Raw genomic sequence first — 27,279 nt, forward strand, 5'->3', positions numbered from 1 at the left:
GAAGTAGAATGAAGCCCGTACATCGGGAAAGACCTGGCTGCCAGCAAGTGAGTATTTATCCCTGCTGCTGCGTCCCCTCTCCCTTCCCCCGGCTCTCTGTGCTGCGGCCACCTAATACTGGCTACACCTAGCCTGCGAGCACCTACTACTGGCTATACCTATTCCTGGCCACCTATGCTGCGAGCACCTACTACTGGCTACACCTATCCCTGGCCACCTATGCTGCGAGCACCTATCCTGCGAGCACCTATCCTGGCTACACCTATGCTGCGAGCACCTACTACTGGCTACACCCATCCCTGGCTACCTTTGTTGTGCGCACCTACTACTGGCTACACCCATCCCTGGCTACCTATGCTGCGAGCACCTACTACTGGCTACACCTATCCCTGGCTACCTATGCTGCGAGCACCTACTACTGGCTACACCTATCCCTGGCTACCTATGCTGCGAGCACCTACTACTGGCTACACCCATCCCTGGCTACCTATGCTACAAGCACCTACTACTGGCTACACCCATCCCTGGCTACCTATGCTACGAGCACCTACTACTGGCTACACCTATCCCTGGCTACCTATGCTGCGAGCACCTACTACTGGCTACCCCCATCCATGGCTACCTATGCTACGAGCACCTACTACTGGCTACACCCATCCCTGGCTACCTATGCTGCGAACACCTACTACTGGCTACACCTATCCCTGGCTACCTATGCTGCGAGCACCTACTACTGGCTACACCTATCCCTGGCTACCTATGCTACGAGCACCTACTACTGGCTACACCCATCCCTGGCTACCTATGCTGCGAACACCTACTACTGGCTACACCTATCCCTGGCTACCTCTGCTGCGAGCACCTACTACTGGCTACAACGATCACTGGCTACGTATGCTGTGGCCACTTACTACTAGCTACATCTATCCCTGGCTACGTATGCTGCGACCATCTACTACTGGCTACACCTATCCCTGGCTACGTATGCTGCGGCCACCTACTACTGGCTATAGAGGGAGGCGCCGGGTCCAAATAACTGTATAATACCGTATTGACGGTTATCATACCGTGGAATTTCATACCGTTGCAACCCTAACTGCAACATAGGCCCATTGCAAGCCACATCGCCCATCCACTGCAGCATGGCTACTGGAAGCTACACCACTCGCTACTTCAGTGTGGAGGACCTGATAGTGGTTGTAGAAGAACACCCTCAACTCTATGCTAAGGGGCAACTACAACTCAATAGATAAAAACAACTACTGAAACCATCCCCCTCTCCAAACCCCACCCTGGCCAACCCCTTTTCCCTTTCTCATTGTCCATTTTCCATACGTTTTTGTTCATACTGTACCGGAACAGAACGTATGTGAGATGGTTGTAAAACGTGAACAAAACGTATGAAAACGTATCGAACGGAATGGAGAACGGATCCGTTTTGTCGGACTCATCCCGGATAAGGTGCAATGTGAACCGAGCCTAAGAGACAGGATGAGATAAGCTTTAACTACAGTAAATAAAGTATAATAATAACTACAGGAAAGTTCAAAGAGTCATTAGCTCTGCTCTGATTTATAGTTTAAAATGTGTGGTTTGTAAACTGCAGATATGACAGAATGATTCAATGCTATAAAAAAAGCAGCTTTATAACTGAAAATAAAAAATAAGAGACTCTTTCCTTTGCTGCTATTGTTCTATTCCTTATGCTTACTACACATACAACTTATTAAATCATACATTTTGGGTTTTTTTTCACTTCAGGGTTGCTTTACAGAGATTCTGTAACAAAAAAAAGTTCCCCTAGGAGGGTACCCACCTCGGCAGGGGGAATCCTGAGGGTCTCAATGAGGCTTCCCCCTCCCCTGTAGCTGCAGGCAATCCAGCACCGGCTCCCCCGAAGCGTCCCGGAATCCTCGCTGGACAAGCCAGACAAGGCTTGATATATTTACCTTTCCTGTCTCCAGCGGGGGCGCTGTTGTGGCTCTCAGCACGGAGATAGGTGGAAATAGCCGACCTCTGTCGGGTCCGCTCTAGTATGCAGGCACAGGAGACTTGCGCCTGCGCAGTAGAGCGGACTGACAGCGATCGGCTATTTCTGCCTATCTCCAAGCAGAGAGCCGATACTGCGCCTGCGCTGGAGCCGGGAAGGTAAATATTTACATCCCTGCCAGCCGGAGGGGCACAGCGAGACCGCCGTGGGACACAGGAGGATGGGGGAAGCCTCGATAGGATCCGGAGGCTTCCCCCACCCGAGGTGAGTACCTCCCAAGGGAACTTTTTTAGTTACAGGTTTTCTTTAAAGGAAATATCAGGGAATTTGACCAAAATGAGATATACTTACTTGAGGCTTCCACCAGTCCCAGGAAGGCCATGTGTCCCTCGCTGCAACTCAGCTCCCAGCTGGTCTCCCAGGGTCCCGTCCCTTGCAGATGCCGATCCAGCGAAGTCGGTGTCTTCTGCGAGAGCTGACCTGCAGGCTCATTGTGGATCCAATAACATGAACAAATCACATGGCTAATAGCAATCACTTCTTGATCTTTCTTCTATTTCTTAACTTCTCACTTTGCAATGTATTGATTTATTTTTTCCTGTGTTTGCCATGGTTTCTCTTTAATCAGGTAACCGTTTGTGTTTCAGACTCCTTCACAAAGACTGTCCTGTTGACGCTGCTGAAGAATGTGAGGATGGGAGATACTATTTCCTATAAGGAGCTTGCGGAAGCTGTTGGCAATGCGAAGGCCATGAGAGCAGTGGGCGGAGCCATGAGGAGCAACCCAGTAAGTGGAAGCTAGTTGTCTTGTCCCGGTTTATTATCTCATTGGAAGAATACGTGTGAGCGCAGCAATAGCCATAATTTGCTTATCCCTTCCCATGGCACATGAATTACTCCTGGGAAACTTGTCTATATTAGTGACGTGATGTCCACATGGTCTTTTTAGGCAAGTGTGTAAGGGAGAGACAGACTGGCACCAGATGTGGGTGGGTGGGCACTGGGTTCACCGGATTGCGTACTCCATAATCAACGTGCTCTCCAGACCATACACTTGAGCAATTGACAATGAAGAGAAAATGGAGGCACAGTTGAAAAAATATAGAAATACCTTTTAATCCACGGTGTGCTGACACGCGGGGTACAGTGGGGGTGAGGGGATGCCTGACAGCAGTTTCGCTAAAAAAGCTTCCTCAGAGGCAAAGATTGGGAACAGTCTTTTTAGGCAACCTGTTATGTCCTCTGGGGTAGGGGCACCGCCCCGCAGTCTCGTAGTGGGATGGCTAGGGATGGCCAATGAGATCAACTGAGAATTATTTGCGTCCCATTGACTATCCCTAGCAATAGGTATGACCCAGTGACCAGGGAGTGACTGAAACTGGTGACAGGTTTACTTTCATTTTCTCCTGGGAAATTTATCAGTCACCAAGTTGTGTAGAGCTGAACCACAGCACTGAGCTTTCCAGGCTGCAGATTATTCTTTTATCTCCAAATGCAGGAGATACAGCTTGAAAGAGCTTCAGTGTGAAAGCAATCAAGAAAATAGCACATTGCTTGCAGATTGACTAAGATATTACGTTATAATGTAAGATAGTGACAGCTTTCCAGTAGGAGGAGGAGTTGTGATTTTTCACTGATGATTTTACTTGGGGTACAGACATTTAGGATGAATATATAAATAGAGGGGATCTTAGATACATGTACAATCAGAACAACCAGCAATACAAGTACAAATACTATGTTTAAAGGGGAACCTGAAGTGAAAACAAACTTATATAATGATTTGTATGTGTAATATAGATAAGAATTAAAACATAAGCAGCAGAGATTTGAGTCTAATATTGTTTCCAGTACAGGAAGAGTTAAGAAACTCCAGTTGTTATCTATGGAAAAGAGGCTCACTGAGCTCTCTGACTTTCAAAGTGACAGAGCTCTGCCTTCTGAAGCTTATCTCAATTGTCTGTCACGGTATTTTGTTTTTTCTGCGGATGAATGTTCAAAAAAGGTCATTAGCCTGCTCTGTGAAATCATTTAGAATGCTGAGTGTAGTTTGTAAATTGCAAATATTAGAGAATAATGCGTTGTTATAGAAAAAAACTATATAACTGAAAATAAAAATATGAGACTAATTTATTTGCTTCTAATATTCTAGTAATTATCCGTACTACACATACAATTCATTCCATCATATTTTTGTTTCGCCTTAGTGTCACTTTAAAGGGGTTCTGTGGGGGTTCCTGAGGAGAAAAACTGCCACTTACCTCGGGCTTCTATCAGCCCCCTGCAGCGGTAATGTTCCACGCCGTCCTGCTCCCATCCGCCGTTCCCCGCAGCCAGCATCGGGCTATTATTCGTCTGTCACACAGACGAATAATGCGCGTTGCCACGCCTCCGCTCGCGTCATCTGAGGCTTACTGCGCAGGCGCAGTACAACGGAGCCTTGTACTGCGCTTGCGCAGTAAGCTTCCGATGACGCAGGCGGAAGCGAGGGGGTGCGCGGCCACTGTAGCGCAGCCGCAATTGGATCCCATGCCGCGCTAGACCGGGGCCGGCGGCGGAGAATGGCAGATGGGAGGACGCCGCCGTGGGACATTACCACTGCAGGGGGCTGATAGACGCCCAAGGTAAGTGTCTGTTTTCCTCCTCAGAACCCCTAACAGAACTCCTTTAAGGGCATACTTTGAGCCCGTTAAGCGTCTTCTGATCATCCTGTGTCTGTCCTTTAGTAGAATGAAAATCCCAAGTTTTATACTGATCCAGAGTCTGCGGATCTCTCTCCCTCTTTCTTCTACTATGGTCTGACACCACCTTTTTACAAATACATACATAGTTGATAAGAAACGCATGCTACAACCTTATAAACCGGTTTACTGAGGAGGAGACCTTAGGCATAGTGGCTAAAAACAATCAGTCTTCCTAGAATCCGGCTTCAAGGATAATTCTAGAAGCGGCACATGGCTCACACTCCAGGTGCTCGGCTTGTACTCCACTGATTGGCTGGCCTTGATCAGGACTCGCATGTGCTTCCTAGGTAGGCCAATCATGGTCAGCCTATCACAGGAGTGCACATGAACACCTGATGGATTGACAAATCACTGATCACCCTGCCCCATCATGCTCCCCCCTTGTAGATCAGGATCCATCGGAAAATGGCGCCTGCGAATAATGGCGCATGGTGTTGCCGCTTAGCCATTTGTTGCTTATCGCTATTTAAAGTTAAAGCCTTATCGTAATTTGGCTCTGTTTATTTTATTGAAAATTAGCGTTAACACACAGAACCCTCTCTGTACCTAACCCATAACCCCCCCCTGGTGGTGCCGCCTAACCCTAACCACCCCCCTGGTGGTGCCGCCTAACCCTATCCAGCCCCCTGGTGGTGCCTAACCCTAACCACTCCCCTGGTGGTGCCTAACCCTAACCACTCCCCTGGTGGGGCCTAACCCTAAATCTCCCCTGGTGGTGCCTAACCCTAACCTTGACAGTCTTACATTAAATCCATTTACCGTTTTGCAGTTAAATAACGTCTGCAGTTTGGCTTATGTAGGGCGCTATTGATAAATAACGTTACTGTGTGCCAGTTTTCTTTTTTCCCTGTGCGCCATTATTATGCAGTACTAACGATAAATAGCGATAAGCGTATCTTTCTAATGCGGCGCCATTTTTATGCATAGGCGCTGTGCGCCATTATTCACTGATCCGGTAGATCAGTACAGGTCGCCCGGCCAGGAGAAATACAGTATCCCGGTATGCTGTGTGTTATAAGAAGGCCACCCAAAACAGTAACTGTCAACCTTTTTGGTAGACAGTTGTTGAATGTGTGTACAGAACTTCAGCACCTGAACACTTTAAAGTGGACCTGAACTCTTGCACAGGACAGAAGTAATAGATAGATGACTGCACCCTGCATGTATTTAGGGAGTTTAGCCTGTCTAATTCCCCCTCATCTGAGTCTGATCATAAGCTGTACTTTAATCTCTCTTTGTGTCACCTGACTGCCACAGCAGATAAGCTCATTTGAAAGCACAGGATGTTAACCCTATGTCTGCTTCCATGAAAGCAGGAAGTAGACACACTACAGAGAGAGGAAGTTCTGAGTTCAGGTCCTCTTTCAGTATTACTATAAACAGACTTTCAGGGATTGTTCACATCTAGGACGTTTTCAGGCTTTTTTCAAGCGCAGGCGATTTTCAATGATTCTCTATGAGAAGGTTCATATCTGTGCGTTTTGTCCACTTTGCGCTCTGCCAAGCGGTGCCTGTACCATTTTGGGGGCAATTGTGCTCTAACAGAAGGTATGGGAAGAGCGCTAAACGCTTACAAAGTCGCTTTATGCGTCAGGAATTGAAAAAACGGAATCGCTCTGCAAAAACGCTTCCAAAACCGCTTTGCACAAAATCGCGCAGTGGAACGCCGGGAGAGCGAAAAATAAAAACACGCAAAAATGTGAAAATTGCTGTCGTCAACAATTTTGATTTTCGATGTGAACAGAGCCTAAAAGCTCTAGACCGTGCTTCCCAAAGTGCATCATCGATGGTTCGCTTTATTTGCTGGTCACCCGGAATACCTCTATAGTGAAAAAGGACACCTCGGGGGTAACTCTTGTGGTGTGCAACCCCGCTTTAACCCTTTGTGGCTGCTACAAGGCAGTTATTAAAATGATTTATTTTCCTGGGTCTGCCTTATGTCATTACTGCCACCTTCTCTGCCACCCCTAGCAAGTCAAAAAAAGACCCGCATTCCTCCTCAATTATTTTTAATTGTTGACAGATTTCATTCACACGTTCCGTAAGCCTTTTTCTCAGCCCGGGCCCGAGAGCTCAACAAAAAGCAAACTTGGCCACACATGGGCGGCAATACGAGGCCGTTTTCATGGATACAATGTCCATTCTGCATGTGTGAGTCAGCCAGGAATGCTGGCATAGAGCTGACCCACATATCCAGAGTGGGAAAGAAAAACTCTAAGTCCAATGGGCAGCTTCCAGCCGAGAGGGATCTAGAGGCTGGAGATCTGCCACACTTGTTGCACAAAAGAGCCATGCATATGTTCCTACCAGGAAAGTGCACAGGGTTTAACAAAGGATTAAGGTGAAAGTGCCTGAGCCAGGCAGAGCGCAGAGTGACAGCGTTCACATACAGCGTGTTATTAAAAGCCAACTCCGGGAAAACATTCAAAAATACACTTTGGTTGGCCTGTGCATGTCTGTTACAATGGTTCTATTTTTATTCACATAACATATCATTGACGTGTGCTAGCAATTTGTTTTGTAAAGCACAAATGTCTTTATCTTATATACAGCTTACCAACCAGTGGCGTAACTACAATTTATGCCCCCCTTACAAAACTTTGGGGCCCTCCAACTTTCACACCCCTTCCCTTGCCTCGCGTTGGGGCCCTTCAAAACCTTGGGGCCCGTCTCACAAGGGTGATAAAATAAGTGTGGTCATCATGACTGTCACACCCATAACAAGTGTAGCCACAAACACCTGATCTGAAGTATAGTCCCCTGTATCGGGGGAAGGGAGAGTTAGTAGTTCTGCTCTGGGCCCCCCTTCAAGTGCCGAGCTGCTCCACTTGAGTCACGCGGATTAACTACCCTTAATGTGGCTATGCATCAGGCGATTTATGAGCAGATCAAACAGGAGACAGATCTATCTCTGAACGAATCTGATCAGAGAGGGATCTGTTGCCTGTCCATACACTGCAGACCGATTTCCGATAGATTTCAGCATAGAATCTATCAGAAATCAGCCTGCTTGGCTGCCCCCCAAGTTTAAAGATGTCTCCCTGGGGCCCGTGCTCCCTAAAACCTCCCATGTGTCGTGTGATACCTGGCCGTCACCGCAATAGCCTGTACCAAGCGGCACCAGGCACATGTGTGATATCACCCCCATGAATGGTGCCACGTGGTACAGTCTGCTGTGGTGAATGCGGAGACGCCAGTGATGGCCGAGGGGCCAGAAATTATGCCGGCAGACAGGTGAGGTTTTAAAGAGCTGGGGGAACATCGGCCAGAGGCACGTCTGTTTTTGCGATATTGAACTCCGTTACCATGGCGGACCCGACAAAACTCTGCCCGATTTTCCCCCCAGGTTTTAAATGTCCCCCTGTGCCCAGCGTTCTAAAACCTCACCTGATCAAGCAGTTCGATCGGCCGAGGTTTACCAGCATACCAGATCGATCCATTCTACCGATTGTGGCCCAGAATCGATAGAAACATTGATCAGGCAGACATGTTGAGGAACCGATCGGTCCACAAAGTTGCCTAATGCAGGGGCACCTTAACTTTTTGTTGTGTTGTTCACCGCCCTCTTATCTGATTACACTTTAAGCTCAGATCAATTGGGCACCGTTATGGCTAAAGCCTCACTCTGTGTAATTTGGATTAGAGGCCTGCACGGGTCCACTTTTTCATACCCGACCTGCTACCCGCACCCGACCCGCGACCCGCTTTCTGAAGAATTTGATACCCGCAACCCGACCCGCACCCGCAGAACCGCTACCCGCACCCGACCCGCAGGCCCGCGACCCGTTTTTTTACATTTTCTTCTAAAGTGCACATTTAAAGTAACATTGGGGAGCTGTAAGGTTAATAAAATCTATTTTTATACACAAATCAAAGCTAAAGAATGTTTTTAGCTTGTTTTCACTACCCGCGACCCGCACCCGCAGACCGCTACCCGCAACCCTACCCGCAACTCGCTACCCGCACCCGACCCGCACCTGCAGCTTAAATCAATTCGGGTACCCGACCCACTGCAGGTCTCTAATTTGGATGCCAGCAATAGCGACAGGGGGATTTGGAAATAGTAAATATTAATAGTAAATAGTAAAATAGAAATACAGTGGAACCTTGGTTTGCGGGCATAATTTGTTGGGAAACATGCTTGTAATCCAAAGCACTCTTATATCAAAGCGAATTCCCCCATAAGGATTAATGGAAACCCAGTTGATTCATTTCACAATACAAAATCAGTTACAGTAAAAGAGAATAACATAAAAATGTAAACAAGACTTTTACTATAACTAACAGAATCATTGCCATCTGTTGGCTTCCCCCAACCTTTTTTGTGTGTGGCTTTAAAACCTTATCCAATGACAGTTACTTTTGAGAACTTTTGAGAATGTCTCTACACTCAAATCAAAGAGAAACTGTAACCAAGAATTGAACTTCATCCCAATCAGTAGCTGATCCCCCATTTCCCATGAGAAATCTATTCCTTTTCACAAACTGATCATCAGGGGGCTCTGTATGACTGATATTGTGGTGAAACCCCTCCCACAGTGTGATGTCAGGACCATGGTTCCGATGATCACCCTGTGGGAGCCTTGTTGCGTTGTGGGAAATAACAGCTGATTACAGCTGTTTCCAACTACCAAAAAAGCAATTAGCAGCTACTTCCAGTGACATCACCTGCCATTAGTACAAGTGTCACCATGTGATACATTTTAGAATGTAAATCGGGGAGAGGAAAGATTTTACAATGGGCAAACACTGACTAAATCATTTATACATAATTATTGTAAAAATGAAGCACCGTTTTTATTATATTATTTTCACTGGAGTTCCTCTTTAAAGTGTAACTGTCGGGAATAAAATCAAAAATCAATTCTTTATTTTTATCTGGTAAACAAGTAATAAGGATGCTAACCAGGCAATCCAAAAGTTAAAATCTCTATTACTTTTCTTGTTGATGAATGATTATTCCCCAGCATGCCCTGCAACTTCCTTTTTGTGTACCAAATTCTGTGTGTGCCAAATAAGAGTCAGGTAAACTGGGGAATAATCATTCATCAACAAGAAAAGTAATAGAGATTTTAACTTTTGGATCGCCTGGTTATCATCCTTATTACTTGTTTACCAGATAAAAATAAATAATTGATTTTTGATTTTATGCCCGGCAGTTGCACTTTAAGTACAATCCTGCAGCACCAAAGAGAGAAGAACTATTGGCTCAGTTGTGATGACGTGATGCCTGTATACTTTTTTTTGCTTGTATATCAAGTCAAAATTCCACAAAAAAATGTTTTCTTGTATTACAAAGCCCTCCAAAATCAAGTTACTCTCAACCCAAGGTTTTACCGTATTATGAAATAGGCAGAAGAACAGTTAGTTCATTGAGTGTCGTCATTCGCCCTGTTCCCAAACGTCACACAGCTCACATGGGCAAGACCTATTGTATTTCACACATTCCCATATATGCATATGAAGTATGTACGTGTGTATTTGTGTGCATGTGTGTAATGTAAGATTTATATATAGCACAAGGTGTATGCAACCGCAAATTTTGCATATTATCTCTCTCACCCTTATTTGCTTACATGACTCGTCTGTTAAATATTTATTGTGCTTTATAAATTGATAATAACACTACAGGATCAGTTCATAAAACTCTTAAAGCAAACCTGAAGCAAAAATAAACTGACCAGATAATGAATTGTATGTGTCGTACAGCTAAAAAATAGAACATTAGTAGCAAAGAAAAGAGTCTCTCATATTGTTTTCCAGTACAGGAAGAGTTAAAAAAAACTTCACTTGCAACCTATACAGAAGAGCTTCTCTGAGATGTTTGACCCAACTTGGGTCGAATACGGACCTATTTACTGAGGCACTTAAACAGCCGAGAGACAGTGAGAGACAGCTTGAGATAAGGTTTTAGGCCTCGTGAATGCGTTTCAATGCATTTATTCGTGCTTTCGTATGCGTTTCTATGCGTTATTTCCTCTGAATTAATGGAAGGCAAGGACAATCAATTATACATACACAAATATGTATTACCATGCATTTTTGTGCGCTTTTGTGCATATTGGTGACCAGCCACGAAATGTACGGGCACCGCCTCTGTCTCCATTCACAAACTTCACCGGCACACTCCACTCCCTCTCACCGGTGACCAGCCACGATATGTACGGGCACCGCCTCTGTCTCCATTCACAAACTTCATTGGCACACTCCACTCCCTCTCACCGGTGACCAGCCACGATATGTACAGGCACCGCCTCTGTCTCCATTCACAAACTTCACCGGCACTCTCCACTCCCTCTCACCGGTGACCAGCCACGATATGTACAGGCACCGCCTCTGTCTCCATTCACAAACTTCACCGGCTCGCTCCACTCCCTCTCACCGGTGACCAGCCACAATAAGTAGGGCACCGCCTCTGTTTCCATTCACAAACTTTACCGGCACGCTCCACTCCTTCTCATATGTACGGTCACCGCCTCTGTCTCCATTCACAAACTTCACAGGGGCGCTCCACTCCCTCTCACCAGTAACCAGCCACGATATGTACGGGCACCGCCTCTGTCTCCATTCACAAACTTCAATGGCACCCTCCACTCCCTCTCACTGGTGACCAGACACAATATGTACGGGCACTGCCTCTGTCTCCATTCACAAACTTCACCGACACACTCCACTCCTTCTCCCCGGTGACCAGCCACGATATGTACGGGCACCGCCTCTGTCTCCATTCACAAACTTCACAGGGGCGCTCCACTCCCTTTCACCAGTATTCAGCCATGATATGAACGGGCAGTGCCTCTGTCTCCATTCACAAACTTCACAGGCACGCTCCACTCCCTCTCACCGGTAACCAGCCACGATATGTACAGGCACCGTCTCTGTCTCCATTCACAAACTTCACAGGCACACTCCACTCCTTCTTCTCACCGGTATCCAGCCACAATATGTACGGGCACCACCACTGTCTCCATTCACAAACTTCACAGGCACTCTCCACTCCCTTTCACCGGTGACCAGCCACGATATGTACGGGCACTGCCTCTGTCTCCATTTATAAACGTCACCGGCACTCTCCACTCCCTTTCACCGGTTACCAGCCACGTTATGTACGGGCACCGCCTCTGTCTGCATTCACAAACTTCACCGGCTTGCTCCACTCCCTCTCACCGGTGACCAGCCACGATATGTACAGGCACTGCCTCTGTCTCCATTCACAAACTTCACCGGCACGCTCCACTCCCTCTCACCGGTGACCAGCCGCAATAAGTAGGGCACCGCCTCTGTTTCCATTCACAAACGTCACCGGCACTCTCCACTCCCTCTCACCGTTGCCAGGCTGGGTATGGTGGAGAGCCCGTGAGAAAAACTCTGTGCGAATATAATCAGCTTGGACATGTGAGTGTGATTTTATAATAAAAGTGATTTTAAGGAGACAGTATCACGCTATGTGAGGTTTTTTTCTCTGAGGTCTTGCACACAAAAGGATAACGATACAGAGCAGCATTTGGCACCAGGATCCTGAGGCACCTAGGCTTCCTGGAATCATGCATGATTGGCCAGTCTAACAGTGGCCAATACGTCCGGTGAGTCTGATCACTAGTGGGTGTCTATGGTGGAGGTGCTGCCGGTATTGATGCAAGACTATGGACACTATGTTGGAGATTTAAAGTTCGCATTTTGAAGTTTGTTGTTCAATGGTGTGCGCTAAGCATAATATATAATGATATGGAAGGGCACCGCCTCTGTCTCCATTCACAAACTTCACCGGCACTCTCCACTCCCTCTCACCGGTGACCAGCCACGATATGTACGGGCACCGCCTCTGTCTCCATTCACAAACTTCACAGGCACGCTCCACTCCCTCTCACCGGTGACCAGCCACGATATGTACGGGCACCGCCTCTGTCTCCATTCACAAACTTCACAGGCACGCTCCACTCCCTCTCACCGGTGACCAGCCACGATATGTACGGCACCGCCTCTGTCTCCATTCACAAACTTCACCGGCACTCTCCACTCCCTCTCACCGGTAACCAGCCACGGTATGTACGGGCACCGCCTCTGTCTCCATTCACAAACTTCACCGGCACGCTCCACTCCCTCTCACCGGTGACCAGCCATGATATGTACGGGCACCGCCTCTGTCTCCATTCACAAACTTCACCGGCACTCTCCACTCCCTCTCACCGGTGACCAGCCACGATATGTACGGGCACCGCCTCTGTCTCCATTCACAAACTTCACAGGCACGCTCCACTCCCTCTCACCGGTGACCAGCCACGATATGTACGGGCACCGCCTCTGTCTCCATTCACAAACTTCACAGGCACGCTCCACTCCCTCTCACCGGTGACCAGCCACGATATGTACGGCACCGCCTCTGTCTCCATTCACAAACTTCACCGGCACGATCCACTCCCTCTCACTGGTGACCAGCCACGATATGTACGGGCACCGCCTCTGTCTCCATTCACAAACTTCACAGGCACACTCCACTCTCTGTCACTGCGTGACCTAGCAGCGCATGTGCGCTAGGGTCACGCATGATGTCAGTGAGAGCACCAGAAGCAGCATGGCGGCCTCTCTGCCCTGCATTCTGAGTGAGCGCTGCTATTTGTTCTGTAGTGGGACTTGGAGCAGAAGCATACTGGCGTGACTTAACACTGGACACTGCAGGATCTGCCATGGATTAGGGTAATCCGCTGAGAGGGCCCTGCTGGGTGCTATGTTGTGGGACTTTAAAGTGAACCTTAAGTCAAATGTAAAAAATGAGATTTACTCACCTGGGGCTTCCCTCAGCCCCCAGCAGCCGATCGGTGCCCTCGCAGCTCCGCTACGATGTCCCAGGACCCGCCGGCGAGCACTTCCGGTTTGGCCGTCACCAGCCGACAGGCATGGGAACGCGAGTGATTGTTCGCGTCCCTAGCCTGTATATCGCCCCCTATGCTGCTATTGCGGCCAGGAGGTCGCAATAGCAGCATAGGGGGTGATATACAGGCTGGGAACATGAACAATCACTCGCGTTCCCATGCCTGTCGGCCGGTGACGGCGAAACCGGAAGTGCTCGCCGGCGGGTCCTGGGTAGAGTTGGGCCGAACAGTTCGCCTGCGAACGGTTCCATGCGAACTTCAGTGGTTCGCGTTCGGGTCCCGCAGGCGAACTTTTGCAGAAGTTCGGTTCGCCCCATAATGCACCATGAGGGTCAACTTTGACCCTCTACATCACAGTCAGCAGGCCCAGTGTAGCCAATTAGGCTACACTAGCCCCTGGAGCCACTCCCCCCCCTAATAAAAGGCAGGCAGCGGCGGCCATTACGCTCACTCGTGTGCCTGCGTTAGTGAGAGTAGGGCGAGCTGCTGCAGACTGTCTCTCATAGGGAAAGATTAGTTAGGCTTAGCTTGTTCCTGGCTGCATACCTGTTCTGTTCAGTGAGCCCACCATACCTGTTCTGTTCAGTGAGCCCACTGGATACCTGCATACCTGTTCAGTGAACCTGCCACTGCATACCTGTTCAGTGAACCTGCCACTGCATACCTGTTCTGTTCAGTGAACCTGCCACTGCATACCTGTTCTGTTCAGTGAACCCACCACTGTATTCCTGTTCAGTGAACCCGCCACTGCATACCTGTTCTGTTCAGTGAACCTGCCACTGTATACCTGTTCTGTTCAGTGAACCTGCCACTGCATACCTGTTCTGTTCAGTGAACCCGCCACTGCATACCTGTTCTGTGAACCCGCCACTTCATACCTGTTCTGTTCAGTGAACCCGCCACTGTATACCTGTTCAGTTAACCCGCCACTGCATACCTGTTGTGTTCAGTGAACCCGCCACTGTATACCTGTTCTGTTCAGTGAACCTGCCACTGCATACCTGTACTGTTCAGTGAACCCGCCACTGCATACCTGTTCTGTGAACCCGCCACTGCATACCTGTTGTGTTCAGTGAACCCGCCACTGTATACCTGTTCAGTGAACCTGCCACTGCATACCTGTTCTGTTCAGTGAACCCACCGCATCAGTGCGCATACCTGTGCAGTTAAGTGAACCCACCTACCTATGTGAGTGCACGCAGTGTGATATACCACTCCGTGTATACCCGATATGGACAAAACAGGTAGCGGAAGAGGTAGTGCCAGAGCCAGAGGAAGGCCACCCGGCAGATCTGTGCGAGGTCGTGTAAATGTAATTTCGTGTGGACCTGGCCCACAGTACAGTGCTCGGAAGAAGGCACGTCCCATCACCTCCCAAGATTGTCAGGACGTGGTTGAGTATTTAGCGACACAGAACACCTCATCTTGCTCAGCCACCAGCGCTACTACTAGCACCACTTCCGCTGCATTTGACACTTCACAAGAATTATTTAGTGGTGAAATCACTGATGCACAGCCATTGTTGTTACAGCCAGATGAATTTTCACCAGCTCATATGTCTGAGTTACGCGCCAACACTATGGATGTAACGTGTGAGGAGGATGAAGGACCTACTGATGGTGCATGTTTGGATTTTTCTGAGGCAAGCGAAGCTGGGCAGGATGATTACGATGATGACGATGATACGGATCCTCTGTATGTTCCCAATAGAGGAGATGAAGAGGGGGACAGTTCAGAGGGGGAGTCAGAGAGTAGTAGGAGGAGAGAAGTTGCTGAAAGAAGCTGGGGCAGCTCTTCGTCAGAAACAGCTGGTGGCAGTGTCCGGCACCATGTATCGCCACCTATGTACAGCCAGCCAACTTGCCCTTCAGCATCAGCTGCTGAGGTCCCCATAGTGCCCACATCCCAGGGTGGCTCAGCGGTGTGGAAATTTTTTAATGTGTGTGCCTCAGATCGGAGCAAAGCCATCTGTTCGCTCTGCCAACAAAAATTGAGCCGTGGAAAGGCCAACACTCACGTAGGGACAAGTGCCTTACGAAGGCACCTGGAGAAAAGGCACAAACAGCAATGGGATGGCCACCTGAGCAAAAGCAGCAGCAGCACACAAAAGAAAAGTCACCCTCCTTCTCCTCTTCCTCCTTCAGGTGCATCATCTGCTTCTGCCGCTTTCTCCCTTGCACCTTCACAGGCACCCTCCTCCACTCCGCCTCTGCCCTTGAGCGGTTCCTGCTCCTCTGCCCACAGCAGCAGTCAGGTGTCCGTGAAGGAAATGTTTGAGCGGAAGAAGCCAATTTCGGCCAGTCACCCCCTTGCCCGGCGTCTGACAGCTGGCGTGGCGGAACTGTTAGCTCGCCAGCTGTTACCATACCGGCTGGTGGACTCTGAGGCCTTCCGTAAATTTGTGGCCATCGGGACACCGCAGTGGAAGATGCCAGGCCGCACTTATTTTTCTAGAAAGGCCATACCCCAACTGCACCGTGAAGTTGAGAGGCAAGTGGTGTCATCTCTTGCGAAGAGCGTTGGGTCAAGGGTACACCTGACCACGGATGCCTGGTCTGCCAAGCACGGGCAGGGCCGCTACATTACGTACACAGCCCATTGGGTCAACCTGGTGGTGAACGATGGCAAGCAGGGCGCAGCGGACCAAATTGTGACACCTCCACGGCTTGCAGGCAGGCCTCCTGCCACCTCCTTTCCTCCTGCTACATGCTCTTCGCTGTCCTCCTCCTCCTTGGCTGAGTGGCAGTTCTCCTCTCCAGCTACACAGCCCCAGCTCCGCAGGGCCTATGCTGCATGCCAGGTACGACGGTGTCACGCCATCTTAGACATGTCTTGCCTCAAAGCGGAGAGTCACACTGGAGCAGCTCTCCTGGCTGCTCTTAAGAAACAGGTGGATGAGTGGCTGACCCCGCACCACCTGGAGATAGGCAACGTGGTGTGCGACAACGGCAGCAATCTCCTTGCCGCTTTGCATATGGGGAAGCTGACACACATACCCTGCATGGCACATGTCATGAATCTAGTTATTCAAAGATTTGTGTCAAAGTACCCTGGCTTAGTGGATGTCCTGAAGCAGGCCAGGAAGTTCTGTGGGCATTTGAGGCGGTCTTACACAGCCATGGCACGCTTTGCGGAAATGCAGCGGAAAAACATATTGCCGGTGAGACGCCTGATTTGCGATAGCCCGACTCGCTGAAATTCGACCCTGCTCATGTTCTCCCGCCTGCTAGAACAGGAGAAAGCCGTCACCCAGTACCTCTACAACTACAGTAGAACGAAACAGTCTGGGAAGATGGGGATGTTCTGGCCCGACAACTGGACACTGATGAGAAATGCATGCAGGCTCATGCGGCCGTTTGAGGAGGTGACCAACCTGGTGAGCCGCAGTGAAGGCACCATCAGCGACTTGATTCCCTACGCTTACTTCTTGGAGCGTGCTGTGCGTAGAGTGGCGGATGAAGCTGTGAATGAGCGTGACCAGGAACAGATACGGCAGGAACAGGCATGGGACCAATTTTCATCAGACCCAGCTGTTTCCTCAACACCTGCGGCAGCACAGAGGGGGGAGGAGGAGGAAGAAGAGAAGTTGTGTGCAGAAGACGAGTCAGACTCAGAGGATGATGAGCAAGGTGTTTCTTTGGGGGAGGAGGAGGAGGAGGAGGGGACGGCGGCAGGAGAACAACCGCAGCAGGCGTCGCAGGGGGCTTGTGCTGCTCAACCTTCCCGTGGTATTGTTCGCGGCTGGGGGGAGGAGGTTGACTTACGTGACGTCACTGAGGAAGAGCAAGAGGAGATGGATGGTACATCTGGATCCGACTTTGTGCAGATGTCGTCTTTTATGCTGTCCTGCCTGTTGAGGAACCCCCGTATAAAAAACCTCAAGGGGAATGAGCTGTACTGGGTGGCCACACTACTAGACCCTCGGTACAGGCACAAAGTGGCGGAACTGTTACCAACTCACCTGAAGGTGGAAAGGATGCAGCACATGCAGAACAAGCTGTCAACTATGCTTTACAATGCCTTTAAGGGTGATGTGACAGCACAACGCCAGCAAGGTACCACTGCCACTAATCCTCCTCCCGTGTCCACGCAGTCAAAGACAGGACGCTCCAGCGATCTCATGGTGATGTCGGACATGCGGACGTTCTTTAGTCCAACGCCTCGCCGTAGCCCTTCCAGATCCACCCTCCACCAACGCCTGGAACGGCAGGTAGCCGACTACCTGGCCTTAAGTGTGGATGTAGACACTGCTGTGAACAGCGATGAGGAACCCTTGAACTACTGGGTGCGCAGGCTTGACCTGTGGCCAGAGCTGTCCCAATTTGCCATCCAACTTCTCTCCTGCCCTGCCGCAAGCGTCCTGTCAGAAAGGACCTTCAGCGCAGCTGGAGGCATTGTCACTGAGAAGAGAAGTCGCCTAAGTCACAAAACTGTTAAGTACCTCACCTTTATCAAAATGAATGAGGCATGGATCCCGGAGGGCTGCTGCCCGCCCCAAGACTAAGTCAGTCCCCGCACACACAGCATCTCTGCCTGCACGCCGTGTGACTGGCTGCCTGGCCTGCCCCAAGAAGACTAAGTCGCTCCCAGTCCCTCCACACAGCATGTCTGCCTGCAGGCCGCTTGACTACCTTCTCCGCCACCACCAACAAAGTCCGGGACTCCAGGCAGATTGCTGAATTTTTTAGGCCGCTGCTAGCAGCGGCCGCTGTAATAATTTTTCTGGTGCGTGTACATGACTGCCTAATTTTTCTGGCTGCACTGCGGGCAGCTGCAACAACAAAAGAAAAGGCATGTACATGCGCCCATTCCCCTTCGTGATCATTACCTTGCCGTGGTGAAGGGGCTTGCGTATCACAATGAAGCAATGACCGGCGCCTATATGAGTGTCTCGGGGGGCACACCCACGATAATAAGGTCGTTGCCTCATTGTGGTCTGACCAAATTTGATCAGCTGGACAGTCACTGTTCTGTCATTCAGCTACATCAGCCAGGCGACCATATGGGCTGTAAAGCCACCAAAACCTGCACTCTCGCCATGGTGCGCACCAGTCCAGCACGGCCGTCACTACACAAACAGCTGTTTGCGGTGCATTACACGGTGAGTTTGGTGTGTCAGTGTGAAGCAGTACCTTAATTACACTACCTGATTGATGTATACACATGCAAGATGTTTTAAAGCACTTTAGGCCTGTCATTTAGCATTCAATGTGATTTCTGCCCTTAAAACGCTGCTTTGCGTCAAATCCAGATTTTTCCCGGGGACTTTTGGCATGTATCCCACTCCTCCACCTGGGGGTCCAGGTGTTAGACCCCTTGAAACATCTTTTCCATCACTTTTGTGGCCAGCATAATTTTTTTTTTTTTTCAAAGTTCGCATCCCCATTGAAGTCTATTGCGGTTCGCGAACTTTTCCGCGAACCGAACCTTCCGCGGAAGTTCGCGAACCGAAAATCGGAGGTTCGGCCCCACTCTAGTCCTGGGACATCGGAGCGGAGCTGCGAGGGCACCGATCGGCTGCTGGGGGCTGAGGGAAGCCCCAGGTGAGTAAATCTCATTTTTTACATTTGACTTAAGGATCACTTTAAGCAGCACCATGAGGACACGGACAGGATGCAATGCCGGATACTCTAGTATCTGCCCCGACTCGGGTAACCCCACCAAGCAAGCATTACTGGGGGCTACATTGTAGTTAGTGGGCAGCAGGGGTTAGTGTAGGAAATGTAGTTTAGCTGGTGGTTCAGCAGGGGTTAGTTTAAGGTAGTAAGTTCGGGGACACGTCGCTTATCACTAGATATCAGACAGGTCATCTAAGAGGCTCTTCTAGCTTGTTTCTGTGCCTGAAGACATGCTTTAAAGGACAACTATCAAAGTTAACTACATTTCTAAATGCCACATATATTTCCAGTAATTACTAGCAAATAGCAATGCAAAGGCTTTTTTTATCTTTTCATTTTCTATGTGAAGAAAAAAATGACATTTACAGAGAACAGCTCTCACTGTGTGCATAACTGTGGAGGACTGTGCCCAGCACATCCAGCATACAGAAACAATCTTCACTGGCTCCAATACTGTGACTGGAATCTCTTCAGCAGACATTTATTTTCAATTATGTGCAAATAACTCATCAGCTGAAGTTCTAAGTGTTCCTGTGTGTCTCTGCCTCGCAGTCTAAAGTAAACAGTTTACAGCCAGGAACAGCTCAATCTGAATTGGGGGGGGGGGGGGGGGGGAGGCAAGCATCCCAGAACAGGAAAATGTACCTGTCCTTCTCTTCAGATCCTTTCTCTGTAGCTAAAAAATCCCTCAGCTTTTCTCATATGATCTGTGTGTGTGGGCAGTGCAGAAACAAACAGTAAATCATTCCTCTGTGAATAGTGACAGATAAGTGGAACCTATCTACATGGTACAGCTCTAGCCCTGACCCCAACACTAAAAGCTATATAAAAACTTATAAACAAAGAATTTTTTTTCACACAAGCTGTGAACAGAAACTTCTGAACAGTTTTCTATTGTTGCGGGCTCTAAAGGTGTGTGTGGTGTTTGCAGAAGGACAGTTTCTTTGATAGTTCCACTTTGAGTTTGAAGTGAGAGGTTTATGGAGGTTGTCATATATATTTTTTTCATTTTGAACAATATCAGTTGCCTGGCTGTTCTGCTGATCTTCTGATACTTCAAGCCTTATGATGGGCATACACTGTTCATTTATGCGCCGAATCGAGCCAGCGGTTCGATGCCGGCGCATCCCCGCGCGTGCGCGTGGATCGATTGCCGCTTGTCCCCGCCGGCGCTTCCTTATCACCGCTCGATTCCCTGCCATTGTCCGCCGGCGTGAATCGAGCGGGCGCAGGTCGAGCAGCATGATCGGGCCAGCTGAATATTATCAGCTGGCCTAATCAGCTGGTCGATACACGGTACAGAAACGTACCGTGTATCCCCAGCATTAGACCCTGAACAAGCATGCAGATCACGATTAGCCACATGCTTGTTCAGATGTGATTCAGACACTACCGATGCATAAAAGACCAGCGAGACTGCCAGGCAACTGGTATTGTTTAAAAGGAAATAAATATGGCAGCCTCCATATCCCTCTCACTTCAGGTTCCCTTTAAGATGACTTCTCTTTTGCCCGTATGCTTCGCAGCTCCACCAGTTCGGCAACAGTTAAGTCGGGGAAGCTTTGGCCGCACATTTAAATCAGAATGTACCTGGAAGACGTGCGGAATGCTTTGTAATATTATTACTGTATAAATAAAACATTTCTGTTTTATAGCGTTAGCGAATAGTTTTTTTTCTTCTTTTTCTTCCTTTTGCTGGAAACTGTAAGTGAGGGAATGCGCCCGAAGCCCCCTTCCCTCAAAGCAGATCCAAAGTCTGTAATATAATCAAACGGTGGCATTATATTAGCGCACACAAATTTTTTATACTAGCACCGAGGGATAGAGAATAACTGAAATAAGATTGACCATAACCAGCTCGCCATTGTGGCGCTCTGGAAACCCGTGCTTAAGAAACAAAACCGCTACAGCTTTAGTGTACAATTTTCTGTCCCGCTAACGGTAGAGTAGAGGACCGGCAGGCCCCCGTTCCTCTAGACGACGCTCCTCCACAGCCTCGGGGCAGATACACTTATATTCTAGCAGGTAGCAAATGACACGTCTCCTTCCTTTACACCAACCCGCATTGTTATTCTGCCCGGATCGTCTGCTCTTTGTGGCGGAGGTTGCTGCTGTAGTTCGGCTTGTCGTCGCTATCGCTCAGGCCGCGCTGCATACTGCGCCGGGCGGGTGTAATGATATACAAATGCCATTCATTTATGTAGAGACAAGAAACATCATTACCGTTGCCTATGAATATAACAACATTCGAATCAGGGCTTTATTTATAGAACTGCTAATCTTTATTTAAAGTATCGTTCGAATCCCGGAGTAAGAGTTCAGGGATGGCTGCGGTAGAACTAATCCGTGGTTTTACCAGCGTAGTTGTTTTGCATGATCCCGTCTTTTTCACTTTGTCATCTTAGTTTCATCCTGCCTTAAAGGGAACCTGTAGCGAGTAAAATTATTTAAAATAAACACATGACGTAGCTGCAAATGAATATTACATACTAACCTCACCATCAGTTTCCCTCAGAAGCTCATCATTTTCTTCTTACAGTGATCCCTTCCAGTTCTGACAAGATTTTGTCAGAACTGAAATATACCAGTTGCTGTCAGTTACATATCAGCAGCTGTCAGTTACAACTGAATGTTCAAGGTAATGTCCATGTTTCCCTATGGCTCAAGTGGGTGATATTACAATTTAAAGAGAGTCTGAAGCGAGAATAAATCTCGCTTCAGGCCTCATAAATAGCAGGGGCATGTGTGCCCCTGCTAAACCGCCGCTATCCCGCGGCTTAACGGGGGTCCCTGATCCCACAAATCCCCTCCGTAAAGCGGGGGAGCACTTCCTGGTTGGGGCCGGGCTAACCGCCGCAGCCCTGCCCCACGCGCGTCTGTCAGCTCGTATCCCCGCCTCTCCCCCGCCTCTCTGTCTTCCTTCACTGAGAGGGGCGGGGGAGAGGCGGCGATGCGCCGCTGATAGACGCGACTGGAGGCAGGGCTGCGGCGGTTAGCCCTGCCTCCAGGAGCGACCAAATGTACGACCAAGTCGTGCGAGGGGGGATTTGGGGGTGAAGGGACCCCAGTTTAGCGTCGCGATAGCGGTGAGCTCTGAAGCGAGATTTATTCTCGCTTCAGAGTCTCTTTAATAGTGTGCTGACCAGGAAGCTTTTATGGGGTAATGACCATTTTTAAAATGGAGGACGGAGAATTCCATTGATCACAGTGGACAAATGGGACGCAGGAGAGGAGAAAAAGATTGAGGAGTAGACTACACAGGAGATAAGTATGATCTGCGTATGGTTATTGTGACTTTTTATTTTCAGTTCAGGTTCTCTTTAAAGGGGAACCCCAGGCCCGGATTTATCTCAGAGGAGCCTATAGGCACAGATGTGCTGGCACCTTAGTCTTCGCCCTCCAGGAACCTACAACCCCTCCCCCCACCCACCCACTGAACGGTACTGCAAGTGTGCTGGCTGGCCCAGCTGGCACTCCTCCCTTACTTCCCATGCCCATCATAGGTACTGTAGCTACAGGTAGCTAGAGGTGCCCCCAAGTATAAGTTAGCTAGAGGAACCTCAGTATTAAGTAGCTAGAGGTGCCCCTGACTGAAGGGAGATCTCATCAGTGAAATGCAGAGTGATTAACCTCTCATTTACACTCTGCATAGGAAAGGAGGGAGGGAGGTGCTCAGGGAGGGGAGTGAGCCGCCTTTCCATAATCAGGCGCCTGAAGGCACGTGCCTTTAGTGCCTTATGGTAAATCCAGCCCTGGGGAAGAAATCCCTGGAGTAGGGGTTGATTAGGATTAACTTTTGTAAAGGAACGGCTTTGAACACTTCATCCACCAAGCACTTTTCATAAATCAGCGCTGCTCCCATTCATTCGCCAATAAGTTTATTACTTTCTGCCAACTTTATTTATTGGGCAGCACGGTGGCGTAGTGGCTAGGGCTCTCAACTTGCAGCGCTGTGTCCTTGGTTCGGATCCCAGCCAGGGGACTATCTGCACGGAGTTTGTACCCCCCCCCCCCCATGTCTGCTTGGGTTTCCTCTGGGCTCTCCAGTTTCCTCCCACCTCCCAAAAAACATATAGAAAAGTTAATTTGGCTTCCCCTAAATTGTCCCTAGCATACGATACATACGTTACACCATACATAGACATGACTATGGTAGGGATTAGATTGTGAGCTCCTCTGAGGCACAGTTGAGTGACGAGACCATATACTCTGTACAGCGCTGTGGAAGATGTTGGTGCTATATAAATACTAAATAATAATAATTACTACCTATCTCGCCTAAATGATATATGTTTTGTTTTTAGGACAAATTAGGCTTTTAGCGGGGGGGGGGGGGGGAGTTTCTTTTTAGTAATTTATTTTTCATTCATTTTAAAGGGAAAATAAGGGAGACAAAGACAATGGAAAAATACACACTATTTCTCCGTTTACAACCATTATAGCTTTACAATTAAACAGTGCTAACTACCCACAAAAAACACACATTTTATTTGCTTATCCATCCTGGTTGTTACAACATTTAGATATTATTCCTAGTATAATGTATGGTGAAAGTATTGTATTTGAAAATAAAGGTGTCTTTTTTGCTTTCTCATTGTACACTATCGATACTTACTAGACCTTATTTGCAAAAATAACAGTAATATATCCTCATGGCATAAATATTTATCCCTGAAACCCCCTTCCTGACAACTAACCCTGAAAAAACAGTTAATACAAGAAGCGATACATTACTAAGATGAAGTTGAAAATGATAATTTATGATATTATAATTCTTAAAACGAATTTTAAAATAGTTATCAAAACAATAATTCTCAAAAAATTGTGTTTGAATGGGCTCGGTGCCCACTGTTAGGCGCCCACATTTATTCTTTGGTGCCCAGTAGCTAATATATTGCATTAGTGCCTGTGAAGCGCCAAATAGCCCATTAGCCCCAAGCGCCCAAATTTCCTGATTTCGGGGAAGACAATATCCTTTAAAGTGAACCAGAGAGGAACACGCAAAAAAAAAAATAAAAAGAAAAAGCTTTTATACATACCTGGGGCTTCTTCCAGCCCCATAAGCCTGGATCGCTCCCACGCCGCCATCCTCCGCTTCCTGGATCGGCGGTACCGGGTCCCGTCACTTCTGGCGGACGCGGCCAATTGTCCGCATCACAGCGGCTCCCTCCATACCCGTACGCATGCGGCTGCGCAGTAGGCAGCCTCATGCGTACTTGTATAGAGGGAGCGCCGTGTGATGCGGACAATTGGCCACGTCTGCCAGCCAACTGGCGGCCATGACGGGACCCGGTACCGGCGGATCCAGGCAGCAAAGGACGGTGGCGTGGGAGCGATCCATGCGTATGGGGCTGGAGGAAGCCCCAGGTATGTATAGTATCTTTTTCCTGGGGCCTCTGGTTCCCTTTAAAGCCAAAAGAGTTTAGAGTGGCTTCAGCACTATGGCTGTCTGGCCAAATGGTGGGATCACGTGACCCTGAAGGGAAGGGTTATAGAAACAGTTCAAGGGTTGGTAGGGTGTTGGGTATGCAAGAAAAATGGTGGAAAGGGCCTTTACCACTGGAAGGTGTTTATATGGGGGAGCGGAGGGAGCATTTAAAGTGGTAGGTAGACAGCAATAGTGTCTGAAGGTTTACATTTTTTAGAGACATGACAGCAATGGTGATTGGCCAAGATTCTCCTAACATACCATTTCATCGACCCTGGATGGGAAGAAGTTGAACTAATCAAAGCCAGCAGTGGCAATCAGTTAGCTGATAACTGGCTAATTAGCCAACAGCTAGAGGCTCTGATTGGTTTGGGATGAAACTCCATATTAACAGACAGAAAAAAATAATCCTACAAGAGAGAGATTACTTATTTAGCTTACCTATCTTGTTGATTTGGGGTTCACTGTCAGATTTAGGTGATTTAAAACAAAAAAATATTCTGGTGACATCACTTCTGCCCCCCCCCCCCCCCTGTTTTTTTCTAATAATCTAATAAGCCTAGCTCAATGATAATTCCCCCCCCCCCCCCCCACTGCAGCAGCTTGCTGTCCCTCCCACAGCCAACAGCACCTAGACAACAGGCTTACATCGCTGTGTACACTTTGTGCGGGGGAGGGGGGATTGATTTAATGATCTACTGGTCATAGTGGCCTTATCTTATCCAAAAGAGGACATTTTCTGTTATTTGCATGCTGAGATAAGCTTGATACTGTCGCTATTAGAAAAAAACTTCCCACAATCCCACTCGGCACTGCACAGTTCCTACAGTTTGGCAACAGTACCCAGACCAGATAAAAGTTGGGAAACTGATTTTAAAAAAAAAAGTTTACATGTATTTGTGGCATTAACTTTTTTTTTTTTTTTCCAATTTTTGGATGTTACTACCTCCTTTTCTCCTCTCCCAGGATCGGTAGTGGGTTGCATATTTCTAAAATGCAGAGCTCATCACTAGTCGACAATGACAGCTTCCATGGCTAATGTTTCAAAACATTTGCCCGTTTAGTTGTCCCTTTGCCTGTGGAGTTGTCCTTTGACACAAGAAAAAGTCTTTTGCAGAGTTCTTACAGCGTTTCGTACAAAAAGGAAAAAGAGAAAAAAAAAAAAACACTCATCTTTTGTGCTAAACAGCTGAAAATCCATATTTTCTGACAGGTGTTGTCAGGGCGATGCCTAATTCGCGGTGCACGCTGTCTACAAGTTTGCCTTTGTAGTTCTGTCGCTCCACATAATTCATACAATGACCTTCAACTTTATGAGAAGGTGGAAAAGGTTCCAGCAGCCGCGGCTAGATGCGGCATCTCCACTTCAAATTATGCCAAGGACATGGAGGGTGGCCCACCTTTCGCGAGAAAAAAACTTCAAATAGTTTACAGCACTCAAGATTGATTGTGAGGGCTGCGGGGCTCAAAGGGTACCCATAAAGTTCAATTAAAAATCTCATTAGGATTGTATAGGAGGATCAAACAGAAATCAAGAGAGACTCATGGGAGATGGAGAATGCCTGCCTGATTAGTCCGGGGCCTTCATAAATGATTATTCTGTTACTCAAATAAGATGTCTACTGTGGTCTGTTAGCCGTAATAGCCAGATTTTACATTCTGCTTGCTTAAATTATACTTCCAGGTAAGACAGAGTGGAGTGTACAAGCTGTCACTAGCGTTATTAATATTGTAAATCTCGATAGGAGCAGAATGGAAGTAACATAAAAGGACTCTGTAATCGTGGAAAGCGGCAACTTGGAGTGTTCAAATTAAAGTCGAAACTGCCTGCGCGATTAAAAAAATGTAGTGATCAGCCGAAATAAAATTCCCCAGCTTGCTCCTATCCATAGAAACGGGAAAAGGAATAAACTGAAGTGGTGGAAGTTGTCCGTTATCTGGCAACAAACCTGCATCAATCCTGTGCCTGTTGTATGGAAAGAAGCAGGTTGGCCAATAAACATTAATCGTGTGCATGGATCACCGGGACAGGATGAACAGCACAAAACATTAGTGCCCGTTGGTCGTAAAGTAACGAGTGGTTAACGATGTCAGCTGTGCTCTTGCACGAGTCGATCACAAACGATCATCCCTGCTAATACTCCAAACAAAAAATGGTAGTGTCTGCTCATAGCTTTAATCCTCAAGGCCCGTACACACTTTGTGATTTTTCCGCCAACCATTGATATTTTGAGTGACGAGCGTTCGATTCTGTGATTCTGCGCCGTGGGTGCAGGCAACACGAAACAACAACCGTCATGGCGGATCAATTCTTTAACGACTCTTGCGCAAAGTTCAGCGATCGCTTGAACTTATGTTTGCGCCCGTTGTGTGCCTACCATGTGACATCACGTAGTGACATCACGTATACCTGCCAGCAAAAAGATGGATTGGGGAACGTTTGTCGTTTCAGGGCGTCACTGTGATCCATCTTCCTGCCTCATGAGTATTTAGCTTTAGACTGTCAGCGAATGTTTGTCCTCCCAAAATAAGTCTTACTGTATGTGAATAAGACATTTTGGGGCAAAACTTAATTTGCCTGCTACAAACCTCTTTAATCATTTCCAAAAAGTTTATATCCATATGTTGC

General features: G+C 48.1%; 1 protein-coding gene across 1 annotated transcript in view; it reads left to right on the forward strand.

Annotated features, from left to right (window-relative positions):
- MGMT (O-6-methylguanine-DNA methyltransferase) overlaps nt 1-27,279 on the forward strand; it is a 648,626-nt gene that overhangs the window by 574,245 nt on the left and 47,102 nt on the right. The window contains exon 5 of the mRNA XM_068255130.1: nt 2,638-2,777. Within this exon, the coding sequence (XP_068111231.1) occupies nt 2,638-2,777 (140 nt within the window). The remainder of the gene's footprint in view (nt 1-2,637; nt 2,778-27,279) is intronic.

This window comes from Hyperolius riggenbachi, chromosome 10 (assembly GCF_040937935.1).
Source record: "Hyperolius riggenbachi isolate aHypRig1 chromosome 10, aHypRig1.pri, whole genome shotgun sequence".
Lineage (NCBI taxonomy): Eukaryota > Metazoa > Chordata > Amphibia > Anura > Hyperoliidae > Hyperolius > Hyperolius riggenbachi.